Below are 27,846 nucleotides of genomic sequence, written 5' to 3'. Positions count from 1 at the left end.
AGTTATTTTATTATCCATAATCTTCACAATAAACTTCCCCCCAAATGGATGTTTTATATATGTCCCCATACACAAATGGGGATGTATTATCATATCCATGTTTCAGTTGAGGAAAATGAAACTAGGTTATCTCAAGTTATCCACAGTTCCGTGACTAGAAATTTGAGGTTCTATTTCTCATCTGCCTCTAAGCTTGAGCTCTTTTCACTTCACTAAATGCCCTCTTGAATTTTCTTGATCTGGTTGACTTGGACTTTAACCTTTCCTGGTCTTAGTTCCTTGTCATAAATAAAACAATAAAAAATGAGTATTTACTGAGAACTTACCATTTTTCAGGTCCTGTGTTGAGCATTTTATGAACATTTTTTCACTTATTTCTTGTCAATATAGTGTGGTGAGAACAATTATTATGCCCATTTAAAAAGTGAGAGCACTGCGATAGACAGTGTGCTGACAGTCATTCATAACCACTTCTTTATAATGCTTCTCCCAACTGAGGCTTCCAGCATCTCCTCTAGGTCAGGTCGCTGTCCCATTCTGTCCACTAAGCAGGAGGGCATCTCTGTGAGCCTGTGGATTTCAGATGCGCCACAGAAAGGCTTGTATGTTTTACCAGTCAGAGTTCTGGGTGTCTCCTGTTACCCTGTGACAGTGAACTATGTCCTTTTGGGGAGAACAGTCGATTTCTGACTTTCTTCTCCGGAGTAGAAGTTGCTATGCTAATCCCATATCCACTTCATTTATACTGTTTGTGATAAATGGAAGGATAGAGGTATAGATGGATGGAATTTTAACTAGGGAAAAAGGAAGCAACTGAGAAGGGATGAAAAGAAGAAAAAGAACAAAGAACAAAGCAAGGGAAGGGAGAATGGAAGTGGGAGATAAAGTTAAAAACTTGATCTCCAGCTCTTATTCCAACTTAGTTTCTACTCTTTTCCTTCTCATTACTAACTAGTGTCTGGTCAAACTGTGCAAAGCTATTCCTGGAGTCTGCCACAAGCATCCTATCTCTGAGCCTCTGCTCAGGGTATCTGCTACCTGAAATACTTTTCCTTTTATTTCTCCTTGTCCAAGTTTTATCCAGCTTAGCAATTACCTCTTCATGAAGACTTACCAAGATTCTTACCAGTCAGGTGAGAATCTTTCCTTCCTTTCATGTAATTTTTAGTGTATCTCTTTTATCATAGGTATGTGCCTGTATGAGCCTCTGCTGGAGAGAGGCTCATACAGGCACATACCTATGGGTCCCTGTTGTCCTTAGTAAAGTGCTAAATGAGTGGATGCCATTTGAGTAAATGCAGAGTCAGAAGTTCTCTGATTTAGACTGCAAACCTGGTATCACCCACCAAAATGGCCTTCTTTATTCATTGTCCCTGTGGTGTGGCAGATTCTCAGCACTACTAGCTATGGCATCACATCTGGAAGAGGTATATGGGTATAAAAGACTAAAGCTTTGCTTGCTTTCCAGGGGACATGTTGAACACATAAATGATTGAATTAATGTCTCTGCTGAATTCAGTTTTACTGTAGAAGTGCCAGCAGATTGGAAAATAATAACAACAACTTCCTTAATTCCCAAAGGCAATTGAGTTAGGAGTTTAAAGAGCTTGCCAGGAAAAAAATCATAGCACCATCTGGAGGGATACCTTAAGAACCATAAGCCAAGGAGGAGGATGGGATTGGAACTCAGCCCAAGGGAATTTTTGACTGTAATTTTTAAAAATATAATCTGCTTAACCACACTGTGCCTGTACCCTTTATACAGTATTGCCTTAGAATTTCTTGATTTTCATTTTGATCTTTAGGTTTTGATTTTGGGGATAGAATCCAGGGCCTCAAGCATCCTAGGCAAGTGCTCCACCACTGAACTATCCCCAGCCCTAGAATTTCTCATTTTTGGACTACCATCAGAAACATCCACTTCACGGTTGGGAGCTTCCATTTTGACACATGTATTGATGTCTCTCATCTGTTTCCAGCCTTCTCTGATTTCTCTTTCATGTGTGTACCCCAATCCCAGTCAACTCTGGCATGCTTTTTGATTGTATCCACAGCTGAGGGTCCTGCCAGACAGCTGCTCACTGAGCATTCTGGAAGTCTGCCAGGTAGCCAGAGGATATGGGAACTGCTGAAGGGTCTTCACACCTGCAGATATTTCATATTACCTGAATTTAAGGTAGCTGTCTCTATTATTCTCAAAGGTGAATCTCTGTTCCAGAGATTCTCTAGCAGAACATAAAACAACTCTCTCCCACCTGTCCTTATATAAATCTCCAGTTTTCTAAATTAACAGAAAATACTTACACAAATGCCCCAAATTGGTGGGCTGCTCTGAGGATTATACTTGTGACTCAGCAGTATCTCTCTTACCAGAGAAAGAATAATTTTCTGAAAATCATGAACCAGCCTATGCCTCAGTCTCAGGGGTACAGGTACCAAGACAAATGTCACTGGACTTCTCCCAGAGCTGTGGGTAAGCCACTTCCTGAGGACAGGTGCCTAGGCAGCAGGCTGTGACTGGCATTCCTGGAGATGGATGAAGTGCTGTGTTTTCCAAGTGCTCACCAGGTTGTCCCACAGCAGTGAACCCAGAGAGTACAGATGACGTGATTGGTTTTCAGTCTGGCTGTGCTGCCATGACCAGAGTCCTACTGAATGCTCTAGATGATTGCCTCTGTTCTTTCACAGTGTCACAAAGAAGCTACTCTGCATACCTAGGAAGCAATTTTTTTTTCACCCATTCAGGGCTATGCCTTATCCTCAAACTAAAGAAAAAGTGGAAGTTGCTTCTAGAAAGCTTTCTTGAATTATTTTCAACTACTTCCCTTTTTGATACTTTCCCTCTAGCCAAGGTGCTGTAAATACACATATATTTTCCAAACATGGCAAATATAGCTACCCATCTGTGTTCAAAGAACTTCCTTCTAACTCCTCTCACATTCTGTTCTCATCAGTCTTTAAAATCCAACTTCCTCTTCACCTGCAAGTCCTACCAAGTCCCTTGGTCTCCCGAGATGTCTTAGACTCCTATAGATCTTATTCTTGCCTCACTTGGCAATCAGTTCATGAGTGACGCTGTGGATAGTTATACTCTTGTGTTTACATTTGATTTTTTCTATTATTTTAATCTCCTTGGGAGAACCGACTATCTGTGTATGTCCAAAAGTGTGCAGCCTTATGTTTTGCATGTAAGGGGTGCTCAGTAAACTTCTGTTGAGTGATTGATAAATTGAATGCTCTTCTAAATCCTTTTAAGAGTTGTTCCCTGATTTTCCCTGTGACTCATCATCCCAGAATAGTTTCAAAATATAACAAATTCTCTATTACTTAGGGTCTGATGAACACTTAACTGTCTTCACATCTTTACTAAAAGGTAGACAAGGAGAGATGATGAAAACTAAATGGGGCTCTTGTCTTGTTGTGCGGAAGATTGAAATATAATTCTAAAATAGGTGTTGAGGATTGTTTCTTAGATCAAATGAGGATTATTTAATTTCTCTGTATATTACAAACTCCTGAAAGCTTATATCAGTTCAATATTTTGACATCAATTCAAATACTTATATAATAATAATAATTGCAATATAAGGAATAACTAATGTTTTTGAGCATTCTTCTGTGCCAGGCTCTGGGCTTAGCCGTCATTATATTACTTAATCCTGTATTAATTCTGCTTTTAGTTAGTAAAACGAAATACCTGAAGCTGGGTATTTATAAAGAAGAGGCTTATTTAGCTCACAATTTTAAATGTTGTAAGTCAAAGATTGAGTGGCTCCATTAGTTCTGCCTCTGTTGAGAAGTGTTTAGTTATATCACAGTATGGCAGATGACATATTTGTGGGAGCTCTGTGTAAGCAGAGAGATCACATGGTGAGGCAGAAAGCTAGAGACTAGGGAGTGGGCCAGACTCGCTCTTTTATCACAACCCAATCTTGTGAGAATAAATTTATTCTGTAAAACCAGCATCAATCCCTTCTGAGGGTTATATCCCAATGCCTAACTAACTTGCACTAGACTCCATCTCTTAAAGGTTCTACCACCTCTCAATATTGGTGCACTGAGAACCAAGTTTCTGGCACATGAACTCTGGAGGCACACACTCAAACTATATCCAAATCATAGAAAACCCTCATATAGCAATTCCTCAAAATTCATATGATTAGGTAGTTATTTTAAATTTGGGGCATAAGATAGACTAATTAGCGTGCAATCAGTCACAAAACTGTTTATTAAAAGTCAATTTGACTACAAGCATAATTTTTTGAACTATTATCTGTATTTTCACAAGTTAGATTTAAACTCAGTCAGACATGCCAAAGCACGAAGAACCATGATTTCTCCAAGTCTGCAAAGGCAGATGACCTCACCATCCAAAGTTCTGTTAGAACTCCCAAGTCTCTTTGCACTTCTATCTATTGGCCTGCCAGGTCTCAGTGGAGAAAAAGATCAGGAATACACAGAAGAAGGACTCAAAGTTAATGCTCTTGAAGGAGTGTGATGTCATGCTGAGGCTGAAATCCTGTTTTTTTTTTTTTTTTTTTTTTCTCTTGCATATGGAAAGGAGTAGCAGCGACTGATACTATGATGGCTCAAGTTCCTGGTCACCACTTTGCCAGGAACCAGGTTAATGTAGAGGTCACCTAAGCCCAGATTTGTAGGCTTGGATAGTGCAGATTTCATTCAAAAGACTTCTTTGCTGAGGGAACCATTTAGAATCTCAGGCCCTTTGCCAAATCACACCTACCCTGATGTCTTAGTAGGAAAAGCTGCAGTTCTAAGTACTTCCTCAAGCCTAAGTTTTGATTGAATACTTGCTAGTTGGTTGCATAATTCTGCAGAACTTCCTGGCTGTGCTGACCTTTGGGTACCAGGATTCATGGCATTGAGGACATGTGGGCTCTGGGGTCAGTCTGTTCAGTCTTGGCCCCATCACTGACTTGTGAGGGATCAACTAGCTTAACTTCTCAGTTTCTCTCTCCGTAAAATGACCATAAACATGACTAACTCATGGGATATTTCAAGGGCTTAGGAAATGCATATTCATTTTTTGGTATAAACTATGGTGCAGTTCTTAAGTAGCAACATACTATTTTTTGTTGGCATATTATTTTATTTATGAAAAATCATAAATAAAAATCACTTATATCATGCATTGAATGTTTTGATCAACCAAAGTATGCTCACTAACAGAGAACCTGTTTACTTTTCATGGTTTTTAGGTAGAGAAAGAAACTTGGTCATCAATAAAAGGAGTAATTATTACTGTGGTTTGAACACTTTATCAACAAGGAGAACATATACCCAATGTTACTGATATTCAAACAAGAAATTTGCATGGGAATTTGTGTCTATATTTAATCAAATGAAAGAAGACAGAAATAGACTGGAAATACATTCTTCAAATATAAACCACAGCTTCGAACCAATAAAAAAATTGTAGTTCTAGGCTGATATAAGGATCATACAGTTCCCAAAATGACTTCCTCAGCCAGGATTGGTGGTTCATGCATGTAATCCAGCTACTTTGGAGACTGAGGCAGGAGGATCACAAGTTTGAGGCCAATCTGGGCAACTTAGCGAGACCCTGTCTCAAAATAAAAAATTAAAAGGACTGGGAATGTAACTCAGTGGTAAAGCACCCCTGGATTTAATCCCAGTACTTGGGGGGGGGGAAGACTTACTTATATTTTCAAATTAAAATTTGGTCAGTTTCCAGCAGATGAAGAAATCAGAGGAAAACAGTTGGGGCTTACTTATCTGTTGTGATTCCAAGTTTCCCAAATTTCTTTTGCAGAGAAATGTGCATATAAGCCAGCAATGATGTTAGAAAATTTTCCTTTTAAAAACCACATTTTTTTTTCAATTTTTATTTTAAACTAATAATGCTTTAAAATTAATTTTATCTTCTGTGAATTTATATTATGATACTGATGTATATTTAACATATTTTACCCATATTTTATTTTTACTTGACGTTTTATGTGTATGTGCAGTTTTATAGTTGAAATCTACTCAAGATTTAGTGCTACCAGTTTTAAATTTAAATTTTTGAATTCTCGAATTTATAGAATGTTACCCTTACCAGAATTTTGATCTTATGAGACATAAAGGCTGAAATACTGACAAAGTTACTGGTTCAAGAATAAGAAATAACATGTGTAACCCCAGTGTCCTAGGTCTTGGCAGCTGGTAAGAACAAACCTAGTCTCAGTGGGTGACAGTCATCTATCCATTCCCCAGACATATAGTACATGCTTGTTGATACCATGTATCACATGCCTTTAGGAATAGAAGACACCGTGAACAAAATGGTCAAAGCTGTGTCTGGGAAGTTTGTTAATTTCCCAAACTTGAGTCCTTTCAGACTGGGAAGTTTTTTTTAATTACAACTTCCTCCTGTGTTTTCACATTTGACTTAAATTCCTCACTGAAGTCACTTTACCTATCCTTAAATATACTAAGTGCAGACGTCAACTCCTCATTTTTCATTTTTTGAAAGAGCCTAGGTAGGTCAGGCCTGCACTCAGGAATGGCTGTTGCTGTGTCTCTCTAACTCTGCTCTACTGCCCCACCTTCCCCTCTCCACTCTGTGCTTCATTTGCATCAAAGCCTCCTTCAAGGGCTGGGCCCATTCCTCTGGCCAAGTATAACCAGCCTTCAACTCTCTACTCTGTTCTTGGGCTTTCTCCTAATGGGCCAGCAGGGTCCCCTTTAGCTCTGGGTGCTGAAATTTCTCTGAATCTTGGTGTCTCCTTGGCCTGTGATATCTTTTTTCTCTGCTAAGGTGGCTAGTTTGCACTCCTTTGTTCTTACCTCCAGATCTCTCCTATTTTCACAGAATGACTATCTCTTCTCATGCCAGTCCTCCAAGAGAATTTTCTGGTAGTGAAGGCCAAGGTGAAGTATGATATTTTGATCCATAATTTCTCCTTCCCAGGCTTTAGGCCTGTACATTTTTTGCTTTTGATGATGCCAAGTAGGGGGTTTGCTTGATTTATTTCATTTTACCTCCATCTGACTACGTGAGGTTGTCTTCTACTAAGGCTAGATGGAGAGAGGCATAAAATCCTGGTGCTCACTAAGCTCATCTTGGCTTATGGGAAGGGAGGTTAAGGAGGACCTAAGGGTTCTGAGTTCAGAACCACTGTTCACCCTTCCCACTTAGGCCTTAACAGATTGCTTACTTTGGGAATTTTTCTCTTAAATTTTCCTTAAAAGTTAACATTATCTTCTTGCTCTTCTACCCCTTAGCACCAACCTAATCAATAAATTAAACCCAGTTCAAGTTCTTATTCACGTGATCTGGGTTCCATGCAAATAATAGAGGAGTATGCTTATCAGTGAACATCCCTTCTCCTTGAGAGACCACCATAATTCTTCACATATGTTCATATATTTCTCACAGAACACCTTTTTATTTTTTATTTTATATATATATATTTTTTAGTTGTTGATGGACCTTTAGTTCATTCATTTATTTATATGTGAGGCTGAGAATTGAACCCAGTGCCTCACACATACTAGGCAAGCACTTTACCACTGAGCCACAATCCCAGCCCTCACAGAAAACTTTTAAGCGATGTCTTCTAATTTCCTTATGTCGTGCTGCCCATTATTACTCTCTAATACTTTAAGAGACATTGTTATTTAGATAAAGAATGTGGCACATGTCTAAGTGTGACACTTAGTAAATGTTGGCTTCTTCATTTTTTTTTTTTGTAGTATTTGTAACCACTCTGTCACCTGAGGCTTCTGGTTTGGACAACTTCAATTGCTTTCTTCACTTCCCTGAGAAATGTGGAAATTTATCACATCCCAAACATTGGGAAACATTTCTGGTAAAGGCACATTTTGGTCATGCAGGTGGCCTCCAGCTCCTAACTCTTGGATGTCAAATGAAGACATGAATATTCAGCATCCAATGCAAAGGTCCCTTGGGCACTTGGGATTGCTAGTTGAAGAGTAAGTACTCCCATTTTTCATCTAGGAGCCAGTTCCATGCCATGATATAAAGAGTATAGAAAATTAATGAGTTGGGTTAATTTTGTTCATACTTTGATGGTTTTTTATTAAGCTATGGTAAATATAATCTCTCTCTTTCTCTCCATATTCATATTCATATTCCTCAAAATAGGGAACTGAGATTGAATCTCATAAAATGTTGCAATACATTCGAAGTCATATCTGGCTACGCTCAGATTTATCTAAACATTTATGTATTCATTCACTCAGCAGATATCTACTGAACCAGGCACTAGGAACACCAAGTCAGTAATAATGTCCTGACTCTCATGGTCCTCTAAGTCTAGTCAGGGAAATGGTCCAACAGGCACATTTAATGTAGTTCAATTAGTGCCATAGCAAGATACCATGAATTTACAGAGAAGACATGCCCAGCTCAAACTGGGATGAGGAGGGTCAGTGAGGAAAGGCTAGCTGGGGGAGGAATTTTTGTGTTGAGTAATAAAGGCTATACTCAGACCACCAAGAGAGTTGGGAAGGGCATGCTGAAGAGAAGGAGCAGCAAAGCACTTGGGCTCTAGAGTCAGACAGATCTTGGTTTAAATCTTGCCTCTGTCTGTGACTGACTGACTGATATTTAGCAAGTTACATTACCTCTGAGCTGCATCTGTTTTATTGGGTTCATTGAATGAGACACACTTGGCATAGTAAAAGCATAGGTTAAGCACTTAATAAATTGTCATTGTTGCTACTGAAGCCTCAGAACATGGGTGTGTCAGGAAAGTTGCAGGTAACTCAGGGGCTAGCCAGGAGTGAAAGAAGATGGGAAACCTGAAGAACTTGTGAATCATGCTGAGATGGGGACTGAATATGACATGAAAAAGTCAGGTGCCTTTCGAGTTAAAAGTTGTAGTAGACTTTCACTTTTAGATATATGAGTTAATATCCATAGTGTAGGATTTTGTGTACCCACACTTGCCCCTGCTGTACCCCCATGTACTTAAGAGCAGAACAACATCCTCTATTTAAATTATAGCATCAGACAGTCTCAAAAGGCTCCAGGGACACCTGATTCATGGAACCTGCCCAGTGGACAATGATAATTTATTGCAGCATCCAGTATTCTGTTGCAGACTCTTTAAATGTTAATGACCAATAATGTAATTATGATGGGGAAAGTTCCTGGGCCAGTTGTGGGTTTAATTTAATTTACAAAGCCATCTGGAGCTATGCAAAATTATTTTTTACATTTTTTTCCAGACCAAATTTGGATGGCTTCTAGTTACTATATCAAACCTATAGCAAAGACACTATCCCCAGGGTCTGAGATCCAGAAGGAAGCCCAGTGGCCCAAGGATGAGTTGACACAAGGAGCATTATCTGACTAGCAAGGATGAGTTTCTGTTAAGAACTGAGCCTCATTCAGCTCTACAAGAGGTCAGAAAAATAGCTGTTTACTATGCTTAGGAAAAAAGTTTATATTTGTTCCCATGTCTATAAAGTCTTTGGTAGTCTGGTTTTTCTTTACAGTCATTCTCCCTTTTGCTCATTATGATCCAGCCCTATTGGCTTCTTCACTATTCCTGAAATGCACCAAGGCCTTTCTTGACCACTCCGTCTAAAATATAAGTACCTCCTTTCTTCTTCAGTTCTTTCCCGTTCTTTCACCTGGCTTTATCTTTCATCACTTAGCAACTACTAGAGTTTGTTATGCATTTATAGTCTGTGACTATAAAATGTACTAAAATATAAGTTCCCTAAGAGCAAGGATCCTTTTCTTTTTGTTTATGGTACTGTATCTAGATTTAGAACAGTGTCCTGTACATGGTAGCTGTTCAACAAATATTTGTTGAATGAATAAATACATGAATGAATCCTGTGGCTCATCACTTTGATTTCGCAGTGCACTCCCACAAGTAGGAATGCTAACTCTTCTCTCCTCCTGAGGGGTATGGCATTTCCAAAGATGGCAGCAATATCTCTCATCCCAATTGCTCTGGAATTTGATCCTAACAATCCCTTATCAAGATGTGGTGTCTATTTCCCTTCTCTGAGAGTTGATCTAACTTTCAGTGACCTATTTTGACCAATAGAATGTGGCAGAAGTGATGTTACAAAACTCTCCAGGTGAAAGCATTAGAGATCTTTCAGCATCTGCCTTTATTCCTGGGAAATCTTCTCAGAAATCCAACTCCTGAGACCACCATGCTGTGAGGATGCTCAACATAGCTACATTAAGGGAGACCATATGAAGAAGCACTGAGATGCCAGACATGTTTGTGTAGCGTTCTGGCATCTTCCATCCCAGTCCAGCCACGACTTGAATACAGTTGAGCAAATGATTCTAGTGTAAGAACTTCCCAGCTGAGCCCTGCCTGATTTCCAGATCCCCAAAATTATAAGCAATTAAAATGATTTTTTCTAAGTCAACACATTTTATGCACCAAAAGATAAGTTGAACACCTCTTTTCAGTTTACAGTTTGAACATTCCATCTTATCTCCTTCTCCATGGGGCTTTGGGCAAGAGCTCCTTCTCTGGCCCTCAACAATTTTTGCCTTGCTATTCATCTTGCATCCCTCTCCTTTCTCAGTGGAAGTAGCATCCCTCCTAATTGTAGCTACTCTCACCTTTGTTCTTGGTGCTTCCTACAATCTCCCAACTATCTGAAATCTGACTCCTGAACTCTATTGAAGTCACTGCCTCAGAATATTGTTAATTTCTTTCTGGTTGTCAGACTCATGAGTCTGTTCTATGTTTTCTTTCCCTTAGACAGCTCTGTGGTCCAGATGCTGCCTACCATTCACTGAATCTTAAACACCTTCCTTCTGTGATCCTTTCTGTGTGACTGGGTGTCTGAATAACCTGCCTGGGAGATGAACCAGTCTTGTTTTATTGGTGAAGACTTATCATGGGAGAATAAGTGTCATTTTGCCTTCTGTCTTTTGAGGAGGTGGTCAGGAAGGCTGTGGGCTCTGGTGGTCCCAGCTGAGGAAGAAGCTCACAGTTTGGGTGTTTTAGATATTGTTCTGAAGACCACAGACAGGCTTTTTTGGGAGACTGAGGCCCAGTGAAAGGAAGGAGTTGGAGGAGAGTGCTTGTATTGGAGTGGTGCTTCTTGAGACTGGGGGAAGGGAGTGAAGTCTTCTATGTAGGTGGAAAGACATCAGGTTCCATTTTAACTCTGCACTAGAGGTAGATGGATACTGAAATGCAGGTCATTCCAGAGTGTTGGCAGGGGTTGACCAATGTCAAAGTTCTTCTTTGTGAAAGTTCAGGGGGGGGTCTCAGCACCTGTCTGGCTCAGAGATCTTTCTTTATTAGAAGCTCCAGGAGGGAAGAGATTCTTGTCTGTTTTGTTTGTTTGTTTTTCTGTTGTATTTCCAGAACCTACTACACTGTCTGGGACACTGTGTGTACCAAAAAAAAAAAAAAAAAAAAAAAAAAAGTATTGAATGGTAAGATGGAATACAGCTTGGGCCAGATGATTGTTATCGGTGTTTGTTAGTGGCTTCAGTATGCACAGGAGAAGGGCACAGGACAAGGGTTCTCCTTTAGGTAGGACAGGTGAGTCTTCTGGACTTTGGTATGACTGACTGAGAGACAGGATTTCTGGTAACCTGAGCAAGACACTGAACCAGATTTCATATGATTAAGAGTAAGTGAAAAATGGTAGGAGCCAACATTTATTGAGTACTTATGGTATGCTAGACACTGCTCTAAATGATTCCCATGGATTGATCAATACTTCAACAATTCTGTGACATACGAAGACACAATTGACACAATTATTATTATATTTTTTTCAAATGGGGAAACTGAAGCACAGGAAGGCTAATTGACTTGTCTGCTGGTCAGACAGGCAGGATGTGAACTCAGACATGCCTGCTTCAGAGTTGGTTCTATACCAAAAAGCAGCTAAGATGTGAAATTTCTTACCACCTAGAGACATGAAGCAAACTCATACTAGTTTTTCCTTTTTCTCCAGTTATTACACACATAGTATTATATATGCATATGTACAGATAATATATAAATTTTAGTAATATAATAAAATGATACTTCAAAAGATTAAAGTTATAATTTTCTAGTAATAGAGTACAGCAACATGGAGTGGGTTGTGCCTTGCTTGCCACCCAGATGATATGCAGCCGGTATCCTAACTAGTACTGGCTATGGACCAAAATAGTTCCTAAAAGACAACAATTACAATGTACTGGGAGCTTGCATTTATCTGGTTCTTACTAGGTACTGGAAGTTTATAAGGAAAGCATGGTTATCCCTACCTTAAAGGGGAAAATTAAGGTTATATAATTTGTCTAAGGTGACCCAGAGTTAGCTCCAAAGCTTATGATTCTCACCACTGTTGTACAATGGATACTTTTTTCCACATGATGTTGAAAGGTGTTATTTGTTTGTTTGGCAGAAACTTACATTCTTTGTCTAGGAAGGACTCAGTTATTTCAAGAAGACATCTATAACTACCATTGTAAAGAAATTTCAGGATATTTGTATACTGTTTGTAAATGTAATAGCCCATAACGATTATGATGGAATATTAAATATATGTATGTATCCCCCTCTCCATAGTATGAAGTTAGTCTAGGTAGTGGTTTATTATCAGCTAAGGATCTGTAACTGGCACTAATGGATTTGGTTGTTGAATATTTGTCTTTGAAAACACTCCCTAATGGGTCTTAATTTCACTAAATTCAGCCTGATGATCACTAGAAGCAGCTTCTGAATTAGCCAATACCTTCACATTTCCTTTTTGCCCAGGTAATGAAGGACCTTGTTAGAGAAGCAAGTACTATGTTTATTTAATTGAAAGTAATTTGCGGGATCTGGATGAGGAGGGTAGCTGAGGATCTGGCAAGTGTAATATTTCTGAGGGTCTCTGTGGCCTGGAGTGGGAGAGCCCTGCTCTGCAGGTTCACTTGTCTCTCCCCACCATGGGAATTTCTCTGGATGCCTACTTAGCTGCTCCCAGCACAGTGTGGTGGTTAAGAACAGAACTCAGTACAGGCTTTGGAACAAGTTGGATGTGAGTTGGAGTTCTTGCTTGGCTTCTTACCAGCTGTGTGACTAGGTGACTTGCCATTCATCTCTGGCTCTCAGTTCCTTCATTAGTAAAGCAGAGAAATCATGATAGTGGCTGATGTGGGAATGCAGCATGTATGAGAAGGGCAGGGACACAGCTCCTGCTGGTGCTCAATCAGAGCTACTTGACCTCCCTCCTTTGTGAGCATCCCTCTTAAATCCCATTTCCTCTCTCCTTGTTCTTTGCTCCAATCCCTTTCCCATGCACTATGGGACTAGGTCTTCTTTGGGTTCTGTGCTCTGTGCTGTCCATTTCACCCCAAAGTCCTCCAGGTTCCTAAATGACCTCTAATTCCCCCTACCCTCTTACCTAAATAATACCTCTGTTAGTGTAATTTAGAAATCTGAGTAGTTTATCCTAACATTAGTAGGCCAGACTCTTGTAGCTGTGTTTAGACTAACCTGGGCATGGTGGTATGCACCTGTAATCCTAGCAACTCAGGAGTCTGAGGATTGCAAGTTCAAAGCCAGTCTCAGCAACTCAACAAAGTCCTAAGCAACTTAATGAGACCCTATCTCAAAATACAATAATAAAAAGGGCTTGGAATGTGGCTCATTGGTTAAGTGCCTAGGCTGATTTTGTGCCCTGAATCAAAAACCATTATTTTTTTTTAGGTCCAAATAACAGTTATACAGATTTCTTCCTGAACACAGCATGGCCTGTAGGTTCTCATCCCTTTCTTCTACTGAACTCCTCCAATAGCATATTAGCCAGTTCCCTTTCTTGGATATACCATCAAACCTTGTTACTTGTACAGCCTTACTGAAGCAGGGCTAGCAGTCACCACACACCACTAATTTGGTCACAAATGTGTAGAAAATTGTGTATTGCACAAGAGTCATAAAACTCAACATCGAAAATAGTAAAGTTCTAGTATGGAAACACTAAGAGATATTGGTAGTGTGGTATGATGGACTGCTGGCGGTAGGGGCAGGATTCACACAGAAAAACACTCATCTGCTTAGTAATCAAAGACATGCATTTTAAAATATGCATAAGATAGTATTTTGCATATATTAAATTAGGGGGAAAATCTTAGTAGTATCCAGTGCTTGCAAAGTACTGATGAAATCAGTTCATTTTATACCACCGATGGCACCGAAAACTAGTGTAGCCTTTTGGAAAAATATCTTTCAATGTATTTTAAGAACCATAGAAAATATTTATGTCCTTTGACAAAGTAGACTTACTCTCAGAAATACAACTTAAAGAAATAACTAAAAAAAAAAAAAATTGGAAAAGAAAAAAAGGAAAGAAAAACTATGTGCAGTAAAATAAATATATTTAAAAAGTGAATGTTCAACAATAGAGAAAATATAAAAATGGAACATCAGTCTTCTGTTCACAAAAATATAAATTAGTAAAAACATGGAAAAATGCTTTCATTCTGATGCTTGGTGAATCTCATCACAAAATTATTTCTTCTACAGTTCTGAGTATGTAAATGCATATCTGTATATGGGAAAGAATTAGAAGACTGTAAACATGAAAACAATTGATATATGGGGCATAGCATTATACATTTTTGTTTTTCTTCTAATTTTCTTTCCTATTTTTAGGTGTTTGTGCAAAAATAAAATCAGCAAGATGAAAAATACAAACACTGAAGACCATCTGCAGGATCCCCTTTCCATTATGGAATGAAGATGTTCCCTTTAACCCATTTTCACAGCCCCTTCTGCTGGCCTAGCCCCCCAGCCAGATGTCTTTCCTCCTACCCCAGGAGCCTGCTCTTCCATACCTGCTCTGCTACTTGTCTTCTCCTCCTCATATGCCCATCCCCAGACTATCAACGAGCCACCTAACATTATCACGCCTTTGTTCCTCCCCCATGTTTCCTCTGCCTGGATCGTTCTCCACTTTTCCTTTGACTTCTGACCTTTCAGTTCTGCCTAGACTTTCAAGGCCTGGTGCAGAGGCTACCTCTTTTTCCATGACACTTTTCCACACTATTTTTGGTCTGAACTAAACTCTCCTTACTGTTTGTTAAAGGGCTAGATTCAGATCACATAAACCTTTAGGAAAGACACTCCTGACAAGTGAGGTCTGGGTCTTATTCTTTATATTGCCCACCGCTTTGACGAAGTAATAGGTGCTACATGATTAGCCACTCCTTCAAGTTTGCTCTATCTGGTAAAACCTATCAAAATCAGAGCAAGCAAAGCAGTCAGAAGGTGATATATCAGATGAGTTTATTATGGAAGTATACAAAGATGAATTTATAATACTTATATTTCTTTGTGTATATGTACAAATATGTAACAACAAATATCATCGTTAGGTACAACTATGATGCGCTAATAATGTGAAAAAATAGTTTTACTTCTGTAATAAGTATATTTGAGTCTATTATTATTTTATAAGTATACTAATACTAATAAGTATATAACAATAATAAAATACTGGGGGTGAGAGAAAAATGGAGGAACTTTGGGTTACATAGAGGGAAATAAGAAGGAGGGGGTTATGAAAAATGGTAGAATGAGACAGACATCATTACCCTATGTACATGTATGATTACACGAATGGTGTGAATCTACATCATGTACAACCGTAGAAATGAAATGATGTACCCCATTTGTGTACAATGAATCAAAATGCAGTCTGTAAAAAATAAATAAAAATAATAAAATAAAATATGAATTAATTTGTGATTTTTTCAGATGCAATTTAGAGATCATTATCATTCATTTTATTAAATAGTATTTTGTATTTAAGTGACTTTTTGTTGTTTTTAAGTAAAATAAAGTCATAAGTTAGGATCTGAGGTTCCTTGGAGTCAATGACAATAGTTACAGGAGATGAGAAATGAGAAAAATAATGCCTATTCTATTAATTCATCATGGACTACTTTCCTATTTATCTCATTTACATCCTCAAAATAAGTCTGTGGGTTTCCTCCATAGTTTCTAGAAATGCATTTCACCTTGATCTTGCAATCATGTTATATTTCAGAAAAATAATTGGAAGAAAACTCAGGTATGATTCATTTATTCATTCATTCACTTAATAAATATTTTTGAGAGTCTTCTGGCTTAGGTTTGTTATAGGTTAGGGTTATAGTGGTGAGCTGTGATAGGGGTATAGGACATACTGTGTTGAGGGAAATGAATGGTAAACAAGTGAACAAAAGAAATAAATGAAATTCACTACAGAAGGCACTGAGATGGAGAGAGACTGGTGGGGGAGGAAGCATAATGGTGACCATGTTCAGACAGAGTGGTCAGAAGGCCATTGATCTCAATCTTTATTGCTGAGGAGGATCCAGTCAGCAGAGATCTAGAGGAAAGGGACCAGTAACTTCACTGATTTTGGAACTAGTGTGGAGTATTTAAGGCACAGAAAAGCAGGTAATGCCCCTGGAGATTAGGGAGCAGGAAGGAACTTTGGTATGAAAGAGTTAAAGAGGAAGGCAGGAGCCAGATCATGCAGCAGCTTGCCAGCCATAGTTAGTGGTTGAAATCCGAGTGCTTTAGGGCAAGAGGATGTTTGTTTCCTGTCAAGAACCCCTTACTAGGAAAAAGCCCCCAGCCCCAGATGCTGGGGTGCCGGCTGCTGAGGGCTCATAGATATACTCTTTCCAGAAATTCCCTCCAGTCAATGGGAACCACTTTGTCCAGAAATACTTACATTTATTTCCTCCTGTTGGGAGGCCTTCAACTAGTGACTGACTGATACAGGTATCCAAAAGATCAATCCCCTGGCCTTAATATTGGGCAAATCTGTGGTGCTACACTCGCCACACTCCAAGGCTCCTCTTGAGATCAAACTGAGGATGGACTTCTTTGAAACCACCTCTTAGTTTAGCTTCTTCTCCTGCCCCATCCTACTTCTGCCCCTTCAATCTAGGTTTCTCCTGAGATCATGATTTTAGTAAAACAGGACTCACAAGAGCCCTTATCTTAGGTTTTGCTTCTAGTAGTGATGAGTATCAGACTATACCTGGCTTATAGATGAAAGATATAAGCTGGGAAATGAAATGATTCAATTACTTAAATTTTTTTCTGATGTGTGTGTGTGTGTATCTGTAGGGGAGAGGGAGAGGGAAGAGGAAGACTGACCTGTTAATTACATGCTATGGTCATCAACTAGGCATAATATAACTATAGCTTAGATTTCATAAAGCATCCTTATTAAGCAAAATTTTCTCTGCAATTATACTTATAAAACTTCCCTTCCATCAAGAAAATGTGCATGTGACTTTAGGCAGATGGATGTTAAAAAGAATAATGCATTATGGCACAGAATGGGAGGAATATATGAAAGATCAAATGCTCATTGAAAGTCTAAGTCTATTTATGAGCATTTAGTACAAAAACAATGTGACAGAAATGTGCAGTTGTTCTGTATCTTAATTATTGGAGTTAGTCACAGGTTCTTGGGGGAGATTGTGATTTCTAAGATCTGTTTAATTCTGGGATAAAAGTGACAATTTGGAAATGGCTTTTGTTTTCCTTTCCACTTTGGGCTAGTAAATATTTCTGATTGCATCTCTTTCTGGGGCGGGTATTAAGGGGTTGTATGTTTCTGTCTCGAATGCTACTCATAAGTTTCTCTTCCTGATAATTCCCAAACAAGGAGGTAATAATAACCAGGTTCTGACTTTCTAAACGAATTCAGCACACAATGAATATAGTGTTGGTTAAACAAGCTAAGTCCACATGGCTTAGCAAACGTGATAACCAAGGAAAAAAACAATGCTTTAAAGAATTATCCTTCCACTCAAATATTTATGTATGATAAGAGCTGAATGAAAGACAGCAAGATAACCAAAGGTAATCATGTTCTGCCCTGCTGTACAACCCTTACTTTGAAGATCTGAAATCTCTTTTGCAAATTCACAGTGGTATCGGTGTATTAGAGAAAGTCTTGTGAGGTGATTTGTCAGCATGCCTGAAGAAGGGCGGAGAGAGCATTCTTTCTTCCCTTCCTCTTCACACTGAGCTTGGCAGGATATGGGAATGGGGCAGCTAATGAGAGGAGGGAGTTCTCCCAAGATCCTCTGTGTAGCACTCAGGGAAGCACTCACTCAGTGATCTGAGCTCCCTTCAGGAGGCAAAGTCCCCAGTGAATCTCCCTAACTGTGCAGGACTCCCTGGAAGACATTCACTTCTCTACTCTCTCCCTATAGACTTCTAGGCAAGAAACAGTATTAGGACTTCCCTGGATAATAAGAACTTTTGTCAAGTTATAAATCCCAAATGGGCACGTGGTTGGCAATGAAAGGATTGTAGATGACAGGCCCAAACTCTGAGGCCAGTCTCAAACATCACCTGGATTCTGATGGATTTTTAATCACAGCGACAATTACAATCAGAGAAGCAGTAAAGCCTTTGACTTCCTACTGAACACAACCTCTATTCATTTAGTCAACATGGAGGCTATACATTATATGTAGAATGTGCACTGTTCTCAGATATCAGAGACCAAGATGAATGAAGAGAGATATCACCTTCTAGGAGCTCCATCTTTATAAAATTTAAAATAATTAGTGAGTCTTTAGAAAATACTAGCTGCTGTGCTCCCACCTAGATGAACTGGATTAGACCCTCTGTGGGTGGGGCCCAGGCACTGGTATTTTTAACAAAGCTCCCAAATGGTTTCCTTATCTAGAATTTGGGCCCATGATTTGAGAGTCACTGGACTGGAGAGATACAATACATCCCCAGATAACTACAATCACTGACTTTAGGGTCTTAAAGTTGAGGGGTTGTGGCCTAGATCCTGAAAACTAACACAGAGGATCTCATCAGGGAATGATTTTGGCTTCCCAATTTTCCCAAAGACATTAGAGATAGTCTGGATGGATATACATTTTTTTGTTGACAAAAGTTGAGGGGAGGGTGCTATTGAGCAAAGGCCAGGAATTCTGCTAAAAATCCTGTAATGCACAGGAGAATCCCCATGAAAAAGAATTATTTGGCCCAAAATATTAGTAGTGCTGAGGTTAAGAATTGCTGATTTAGTCTGAAGGGCAGTTCTTATAAAATCAATATGGCAAACAGCTGCAATTAGCTAGTTTATTATGCACTTACCATGTCCTAGGACATTATGTGTGGTAATAAACATTGACTATTATTTATTAGATACTATACTTTTTTCCCATAATATGGATGAGAAATTGAGGCCCAGAAATTAAATAATTTGTCTACAGGAAGTAAGTGAAAGACTTGCAACTCAAACATGGGCATTCAGCCTCCTGGCCAGAATACTACGCCATTGTCCAGCAGGTTCCTTTTTCTTCTGGAAATTTTGCCAGGCATAAAAAGTATCATAATTACATAACATAATTATTCTTTTGTTTCTGAAGATTTTCTGCTGGAGGAAAACAAAACTTCCTCATGTAAAAGATAACTATTCTGGGCCAGGTGATTTTTGTGCCACATGGCCAGGCTAGAGCCATGGAGGTGCTCAGAGGAATCCCCAAAGAGGAGGATGATTGATGCTTTTGACACCAACAGCGTTTGGCAGTTACTGGCATCATGCAGCGCAGTTGGGGTAGTGCCTGACCGGCCAAACTGTCGCGACAACTCTGATCTCCTTAACTCTGAGCATCTGTTAGAATGATGCCTCAGTAGGGAAACACAGTGGGGAATGTCTGCTCAGAGCATGTGAGTGTCTGACTGGTCCCTCATATGTCCTTTAGAAAGGCCTGATATCCCCAGGTCACCTGTGCTCACTGGCTCTGCCTTGTGCTTTGTGTAGACAGAGGAAATAAAATAGGACCCAGCAGAGGTCATTCACCCTCTCTCCAGTGTCCTACTTGTGGTAACCACATTAGGGAGAGGATGTATGCCAGTTGTGTGTCTGCTTCGGGGCATCATTCTCTCTCTGAGAGGCTCTTGAGAGTTGCAGCAGTGTCCACTGTGTCTGTGAGGCCCTGCAGGCTAGCAAATGAAATAGCTTGTCTGAAGCCACATATTTAGTAAGTGGGAACTCAAGTAGTCAGGCTCCTAGCCATAACACTATACTTCTACTCAACAAGTTCTGCTTTCTTCTAGGAGTTTTTCCAGGTTGAAAAGTGGGCCCACTTATGGCAAGACTGTAAACTGTGCATAAGATGATCATTTGGCCCAATTTTAGACAGGTGACATAGATGGAAATGGTCCTTCCACCATGGCCCTCCCTCCTTGACAGTCCTTTCTGAGGGGAACCTTCCACGGGACACATTTTGTATTTTTCTGGTCCCATATCTATAGAAGAATCTTGAAGTTGGCATTAGGGAATAGAAGTTTATGGAGAGCACTGACTTGGTGTGTTACCATCCTGTGTGGAGAACTTCCAATAAATTAAAAAAAAAAAAGAATGCAGGCAACTGACAAAGTATGCAGTCTTATTCACAGAACTCCCACGGAGTATGCAGTCTGCCACAGAACTTTCCATAAACATTTTTTTCTTTTTACTTCCTCAGTCTGCCTTCTTATTTAGAGAAGTTGAAGCACTCAGTATGAATTCCCTTGGCTTTTCTCCTGTGATAATCATTAGTGCTATTTCCCAAACTGCTGTTTTTCTCTCCTTTCAAACACATGGCAAGTTTCTACTTCCTGATCCTTCTGGAGGTGGGGTTGGAGGTAGGATTAAATCTTCACAAAGTAAGAGGAACAAAGAGTGTCCCATCCAGGGAAAAGCACGTGATCATTGGGGTGAGGCCCCAGGTCTAGGCTCTACTTTTCTACCTCCTGGCATGGTGGATACATTGACATGGTGGCTGTTCTATCAGCTTGGATTCCTGAGTGGATCCAGTTCCAAGATGGAAATAGAATAAATAATAATTAAATCTTAATTTGTTAAAAGTCACAGCAACATTGGTTTTCTTTGTCAACACAGCACAACTTAGCCCATCTTGACTAAGATCCTGTCCCTTTCATCCAACAGAATGCTGTATTCATGCCCACCTTTTTTGCCTTCTAGACTTTAAGAGGGTAAGCTGTCTCTCTGGCTATCCCAATCTTTAAAACCACTCTTGATTATCCCTCAAAAAAAAAAGAGAGAAAAAGAAAGAAAAAAAAAAAAAAACCAACAAAACAACAAAACAAAACATCCTCAAACCAATCATTTAGTATTTAGCATGGTCTACAAAGCTCTCTATGGTCTGGTCTGTCTTTAGACTCACCCCACACCTCACTTCTCATGCCCTCTTACTTGGCCACATTCTCTTTCTTTGGTTCCTTTTGCTCTGTTTCTTCTCACCTCAGGACCTTTGGACATGCTTTAAGTATAATCCTTTTTGCTAGAAATGCCATCCCCACCACTGGTTGACTTTTCTTATTCTTTATCTCTTGGAGTATGGGCTTCTTAGAGAAACTTCATTGACTTCCCTGCTAGGTAATATCTGCTTTTAGAAGCTCTTATAATTTCATGTTCTTTTCTTCATAGCACTAAAGATTGCAGTATTAAAAATTATTTGTGTGACGTTTTGATTAATGTCTGTCTTCCCCCTTGATAGCCAAGATCATGCCACTTTCATTCACTACCATGTCCCCAGTGATTGGCAAATCCCACTTTGTAATCATTCAGTAAAAACCTGTTCAATGTACAAATGAGGATATACAGCCATGCTGTCCAATTTGGTAACCACAGGCCAAATGTCAAATTTAAAGTAATTAATTTTTAAAGATATAAATAATTGTTCCATAATCACACTAGCCTAATTCCAATGCTAATTAGCCATATGAGGCTTATGACTCCCATATTGGACAGTAGAAAATAGAACATTTCTATCATCACAGAAAATCTTATTGGGTAGTCTTGGCGCTATAAAGTCCAGGAGCCAGTACATGGCATGAAATGCCTTCAAGAGTCTGGTTCTTGGCAAATCTTCAAGCCTGTTTCTTTCCCCATAATGATAAAGCCACAGGGAAGGGTCATTCCTCTAAACGCATTCCCTGAACATGCTTCAGTTTTTGCCTCTCACCTCACTCTGCCTAAATTGCCATCCTATCCAGCACTTCCTATTCATCCCCACCACAGATATTTCTGTGGAACTACAACATTGGTGATATTTTGCCAAGGTCCCAAACAGTGTTGATCAGTGTTTCCTTTGGCCTCTGTATACCCCTTTCCCATTCCTGTGTACCGTGCTCAGACAGGTGTGTTTCCTTTGTTCACACTATTTCTTCTATCACTACATGAGCCTTTCAAGAGCAAGGCCTGGGCCTTGGTCTTCTAGTGTGCCAAGCACAGAACCAGTGATATGGTAGACATCAGTGGGTGTTTGTGAAATGAGGAATATGTACATGAATGAAAATCATAGGGAATGTTATTTCCTTAATTCAGTAGCATGAGGAAAAAGTGAACTGCATTATTGAGGTAGAGGTAGTAGGGTCCTTCCAGTCCTTTGTGCTCTTACCTTCTTCCCCATGATCCTGTCCCAGGCCCTTATTTTGTATGAGAATAGCTCCCCAAGTCAGGAATGAGCCCTAAGTTCCCAGGTCTGGAAGGCTTGGGAGCAGTGGAGCTGCTTCTTGAGGAGAGTGGGGACCTCAAAGCTGAATAGAAAGAAGGCCCTGATTAGAGTCCAAGCCAAACTGCCTTCCAAGATATTAGAACTGGGGGCCAGCTGGAAGTCTAAAAGAGGTCAGAGCTGTGAATTTAACTTTGCTTAGTTAGTTAAATAGTTAAGAGACTCCCTCCTATGCAGAGGTTGTTGCTGTTAGAGTCCTGGAATATTTGTCCCTTCTCACCCACTAGACGGATAGCTTATACACTGCCTTATTCTCCTTGGGTCTCTGGTGGGCTGAGGTCAGTATCTGCAGAGCTCATGGGTAGTGGCTAAAACAATTTATTAAATGGAACCAATAACACTTGTTGGAGATACTGCATGATAACAGACATGTTTTCTGCTCTGGGAATAATATATTTTGCTAAAAATATTCTCATGTCTTCCTTGTGATTTTTTTTTCAGTAGCAGGCCTTTGCTTAATTATGTCCATCTCCTTTTCAGGTGAAGTTACAGCTTCTGTCATGCAAAACAGGACATTCTGGGTCTCTGCTCCACTCTTCTTTGAATATTGAGCCTACAGGACTAGTGTTCACATAGTTTTCCCGTAGTGACTAGGAGATTCACCTGATCCTCATTAAGGCAGATAGAGGAAGGAATGATGAAGAGATGATATAGGGGAAGGAAGGGAAAACATGGTCAGCCCAGATATGAAGAGGCAACAAAGAGGAGAGAGACAAATTGTCCATTAGACAACTGGTTCCTTAAACAAGTTGAACAAGGCACCAAGAGCTGTCTCTGTGTGTCTGTGACCTATCACTGAGTATACCACACACTGGGTTCCCTTTATGGGTACAGCCTGAGCCCAGATGAGCCTAAACAGGGACCCAGACTGGTGCGGTCTTCCCAATTGGTGGGGCTGGAACTCTCTTATGCATTTATTTAGAGTCAATATGTGGCTTGAGAAGAAGCCTTTGAGAAGGAGATTTAGGTATGATTCCCTGGGGAACAGACAAGAGAGATGGGGAAGACAACAAGGTGTCTGTTATACAAAATGGCCCTGGAGGAGGAGGTCTGTTTCTTCTAGAGTAGTGATGAGTATTAGGGACTCTGTAAAGTCTTTAAGCATAGAAATCTGTTTGACTACCTTTAACTCATGGCCTCAAAATCTATTTAAATACAAAACATTTTCTTTCCCTCTCTCTTTTTAAGGTAACACTTAATTAGCAGTTCATGGAACTGCCAAGAACAATTAGTTTTCTTTGATCACTGAATTAATGGGTTGATTTTCACATCATGTAGACAGAGCCATAGGAATTTTTAATGGTTCAATATTCTAGCCATATACATATCAGGTATAAAAGGTTGTGTATATGTAAATAGGCCTTGGTGCTAGTCATTTGTAACTCAAATATCCAGGTTAGATTGTGCCTATGCAAGCATGGTAAAGTTAATAAATTAAAAAAATGAAAGTGCATTAGTATGACTTTTTGCTATTAGATATTTTCACCAGTAATTCATAATATAATAAATGTCAAGGAAAACTTCGAGTCTGTCTACTATTGCATGATGGTATACATGATTCGAGAGAATTTATCCCCTGGAAATGAGTAAAGTTGGCATTTTATGTTGGTTGTTGATCATCTTCCTGCCTATGGATGACAGCAGACATTTGACATTCATGATGGATATTTCCTGAGACCTTTATGACTCTCCTAATTGGAAAATACCACTAGAGCAAATAATTTCCCTCATGAAAACTTTTTATTCTGAACCAAACCATTATGTTCATGGAGGGCTTCCCTTTTTCTTCTCATTCATTATCAGGGCCATTTTGTACTTGGTAATTGACAATGAGAGGGAACATGTAGCTATGAAGTAGTGGCAAGACTTCTGGACTTACTGAGTGACTCTACCCTTGATGACAGTTCTGCTAGATTTAAATTTATGTTTCAGAAAAATGGGTAATGCCTGCATGCCATGGACTCTTGGAATTGCTCACAGTAGCCAAAACTGTGACTGTAAATCTTCAAACATCAAGCATCATCTCCTGTTCTCTGGCTTTTCAAAGATATCTTTACTTCCCCCCTGTGCTAAATGGTAGGAAGATACTCTGGCTTGGGGAAGGAAGGAAGTGTTTGTAGTTCTGGAAATTCAAGCTCATCTTTAGCCTCCACAGCAGGTTTGTTTGAACTCAAGGGCATGTACATCTCAGCAGTTTTAGGAAGTGATTGCCATGCTTTGGTACAAAACCTCAGGGAGTTCTTGGCTTAGTCTAAAAAATGTATTTCCCTGAGCGAAGAAAATATCATTGTACTTAAAACCACAATCTGACTTTTCCAAGCACCCCAGTAAACTCTCTGCTTTCTAATATGTATTTCAAGGCCACCTTTTTCCATGTTTTATCAATTTGATCTTTGGAACTCAGAGTCTTAGAAAAGAATCAATTTTTTTCGTAGGATTTGTGATTATCATTGAAGTAAAATGGCAGGAAGATTTTATCAAACTTGAAAGCTCTCTCTAGATGAATTCCACAGATCCATGTCATTTCTTGAAGACTGCTTGACCCCACACAAAGTAAGATAATCAGGGGAGAGGAGACATGTCCAGTGGCCAGTTTGAGGGTATTAAAATACCTTGCAGTTTTGATCATGTGAAATAGCCAAAAAACCCTAAAATCCTCCTGCACAGATCAGCTCTGCCCTGCTTATATGGAAAGTCCACTGACATTTAACCATGTAGGTGTTTGGAACTGTCCAATTTTCATCAGGATGAATGATGTCAGCTGACAGAGCAGATTCTAAAGAATTCAAAGTATATAAAAAATGGAAATGTAAATGACTTTTCCTCCCTAGAACTCTAATCTGACCAGACACTACAGATGCAAGGGTTATTGGATGACAAGGGTCATTAAAGACATGTTGATATCTATTGAAGAGGAGGAACAAGCTTACTTTTGGAGAAGTCCTACTAAGAGTTTTCATACTAAGAGTTTTCATACGACTTTGAAGTAAATTTCTCTAAGACTTTGAGGACGATGGATGCCATAAATCCTTTACACTGAACCATTTTCTACACAATTAATGCTTTTGAAAGACCTGAGTTAAATGTTTCTCAAAATTTGGAATTAGCTTGCTAGCTAATGTGATTCCTCACTGTGACACTGTCCTGCCAGTTGTCTGGAGGCCGAAAATCTCCTCTTCTGTTCTCTAGGCTAAAGGTCTAGTCATGGACTGACTCATGATTCCTCTCTCTCTTCTGGGAGGCTGGGGATTGAGGTAGGGAAAGGTGGTGAGATCTGAGCAGCCCTGCAAGACTGGCAGTTCTCTGTCTGGAGAGAATTTGGGTGTTATCACAGTAACTTTGCAGGAACATGAAATATGCATGAGCACAAAGCTAGGCCAGCAGCCCTGTGAGGTCAAGAAAGATGGGAAAGCTTACCTTCTTGACTTCATATTTAATGGCGAGTTTGATCCGGCTCAGACTTGGACGGTGGTGCTCGGACCAGACTTGGAAGTTCACATCACCATTTAAAATCGCCTCCACCTCTTCTGTGTCTCGGCACAGGTCCAGCACGCCCACCACAAAATCCTTGCATTGCATAGATAACTTCCTGTAATCGTTCTAACAGAATAAAGAAAAATCAGGGGTGTGTCACACTGAGCCCCACAGATTGGCTTGCCCAGCACAGCAGTGTTGATCAATAACTGTCCAACAACTGTGAACTTAATGGAGTACGTTGGAACCAAGGGCATTGCTGGATCCAGAAGACAGGGCTGTTTCTCTTGACACACAACCTAGAGGATATCTTCTCTAAGTCAGCACTTGTCAGAGTGTGGTCCCTTGGCCACCTGCATTAGAGTTACCTTGGGTCATGCTAAAATTGCAGAATTCATGGAGATGAGACTCAGAAATGTGTGTGTTTTTTTTAAAATTTGTTCTTTAAGTGATTTGAGTACCTATCATAGACCAATCCCAGGCTTTCAAAGCAGCAGCTCTCTAGGCCTAATTCCTAGCCAATTGTAAGGAAGGAGTAATAAGGAAACAAACTTTTAAGATGCTAGAAATAATACCTCACTCATTTAGCACCAACCTATAATGGTGACTGTTCTACACAGGAATTTACTGGAAAGATAAGACTGATACACTAAAGTTGGAAGAAAATATACACAGTTGTGCTTTTTATATGTGCTGGAAAATGGCTTGTAACTTATACATTTAAAACTCAAATGTAATTTACACCTAATAGGATCCTTTCTTACTACAAATCCATTTGCATAGCAAATCATGGCTCCTTAAATTACTTGCCAATTGAGTAAACGCTTTCAGTCTTGACCTTTTTGTTGTTTCACTTTTTTAACTAGTTGCTCCTGGGTTTCTCTTTTCCTTTCCCTAGGTATATCTTTGCAATTATCTTTGAGAAGTTTACTTCCTTTCTTAGCAACACTCCAACTTCTCTTGCTCTCAAACACACTGCTTAATTTCTAGATAATGATCCAAAATGTTGGACAAAAGAATGTTTCATGTCACTCTCATACCACTACTTCCCTCCAAATATTTTCCCCTGAGGCCTTCTTATTGGTTTCTTGGTTGAAACGAGTCTATTCGGAAACTACATAAGGGCCAGATGTCACTTTCAATGTTAATCAATGTCAACAACCCTCAGACTCATAAATAGTGGTTGGCAAATAGGAGTGCAGTTTTGCTTTTCTGGAGCCTGGATTCCTCAGCAAATAGGTGGGAGTCTGGCAAACTGCAGAAGCTCAGCTATTTTTCTGAGTTAATGATTCTTGTCTCCTTCCAGGACTGCTGCATCAAAATGTCACTTTGCATTAGAGAAAGAGGTAAGTAAATGCTTGCTTGCTGGGAAAGGGAAAAGGATCATGAAAATATTTTCAGACAAGAATGGCTACCCTTCATTTTCATGTATAATTTAGGTAGAATAAAGGAATTTTGAAAATTCTGAGTAGAAAAGTACTGCTCAGCTTAGCAGACTGTCATGGAGAAAAATTCAGGTAAAAGATACTTAGAGTGTTCTAGGTTTTAGCATCTATTACAAGGTGGGTTGGTGACATGAAGAGCTGTATCCTGTGCTTCTCCATCCCTAACATCCACCCTTCCACATTCATTCATTAGTGAGGAGCTACTGTGTACCAGACAATGAAAAGTTAGCAGAGAATGAGACCAGGGTGGTTTCTAAGTAGTGTGGGTTGAAGGAGACTGGAGATTCACCCTCAGGGTCCCACAAGAGCAATGCCAAGTAAAACTTGCCCAGAGTTTGTCCTGGCTAAAATATTCTGCAGAGTTCTGATGAACCAGAGTTGGGAATCTCAACATGACATACA

The 27,846-nt window shown here is 39.6% G+C and overlaps 1 protein-coding gene across 1 annotated transcript in view; it reads right to left on the bottom strand.

The window, feature by feature from the left end:
* Trpc7 (transient receptor potential cation channel subfamily C member 7) overlaps positions 1–27,846 on the bottom strand; it is a 145,260-nt gene that overhangs the window by 62,549 nt on the left and 54,865 nt on the right. The window contains exon 4 of the mRNA XM_047554779.1: positions 25,943–26,125. Within this exon, the coding sequence (XP_047410735.1) occupies positions 25,943–26,125 (183 nt within the window). The remainder of the gene's footprint in view (positions 1–25,942; positions 26,126–27,846) is intronic.

The sequence above is a fragment of the Sciurus carolinensis genome, chromosome 6 (genome assembly GCF_902686445.1).
Source record: "Sciurus carolinensis chromosome 6, mSciCar1.2, whole genome shotgun sequence".
In the NCBI taxonomy this organism is placed as follows: Eukaryota; Metazoa; Chordata; class Mammalia; order Rodentia; family Sciuridae; genus Sciurus; species Sciurus carolinensis.
The sequence above is the reverse complement of the archived record's forward strand: the minus strand, read 5'-3'. Positions and strand labels throughout refer to the sequence as shown.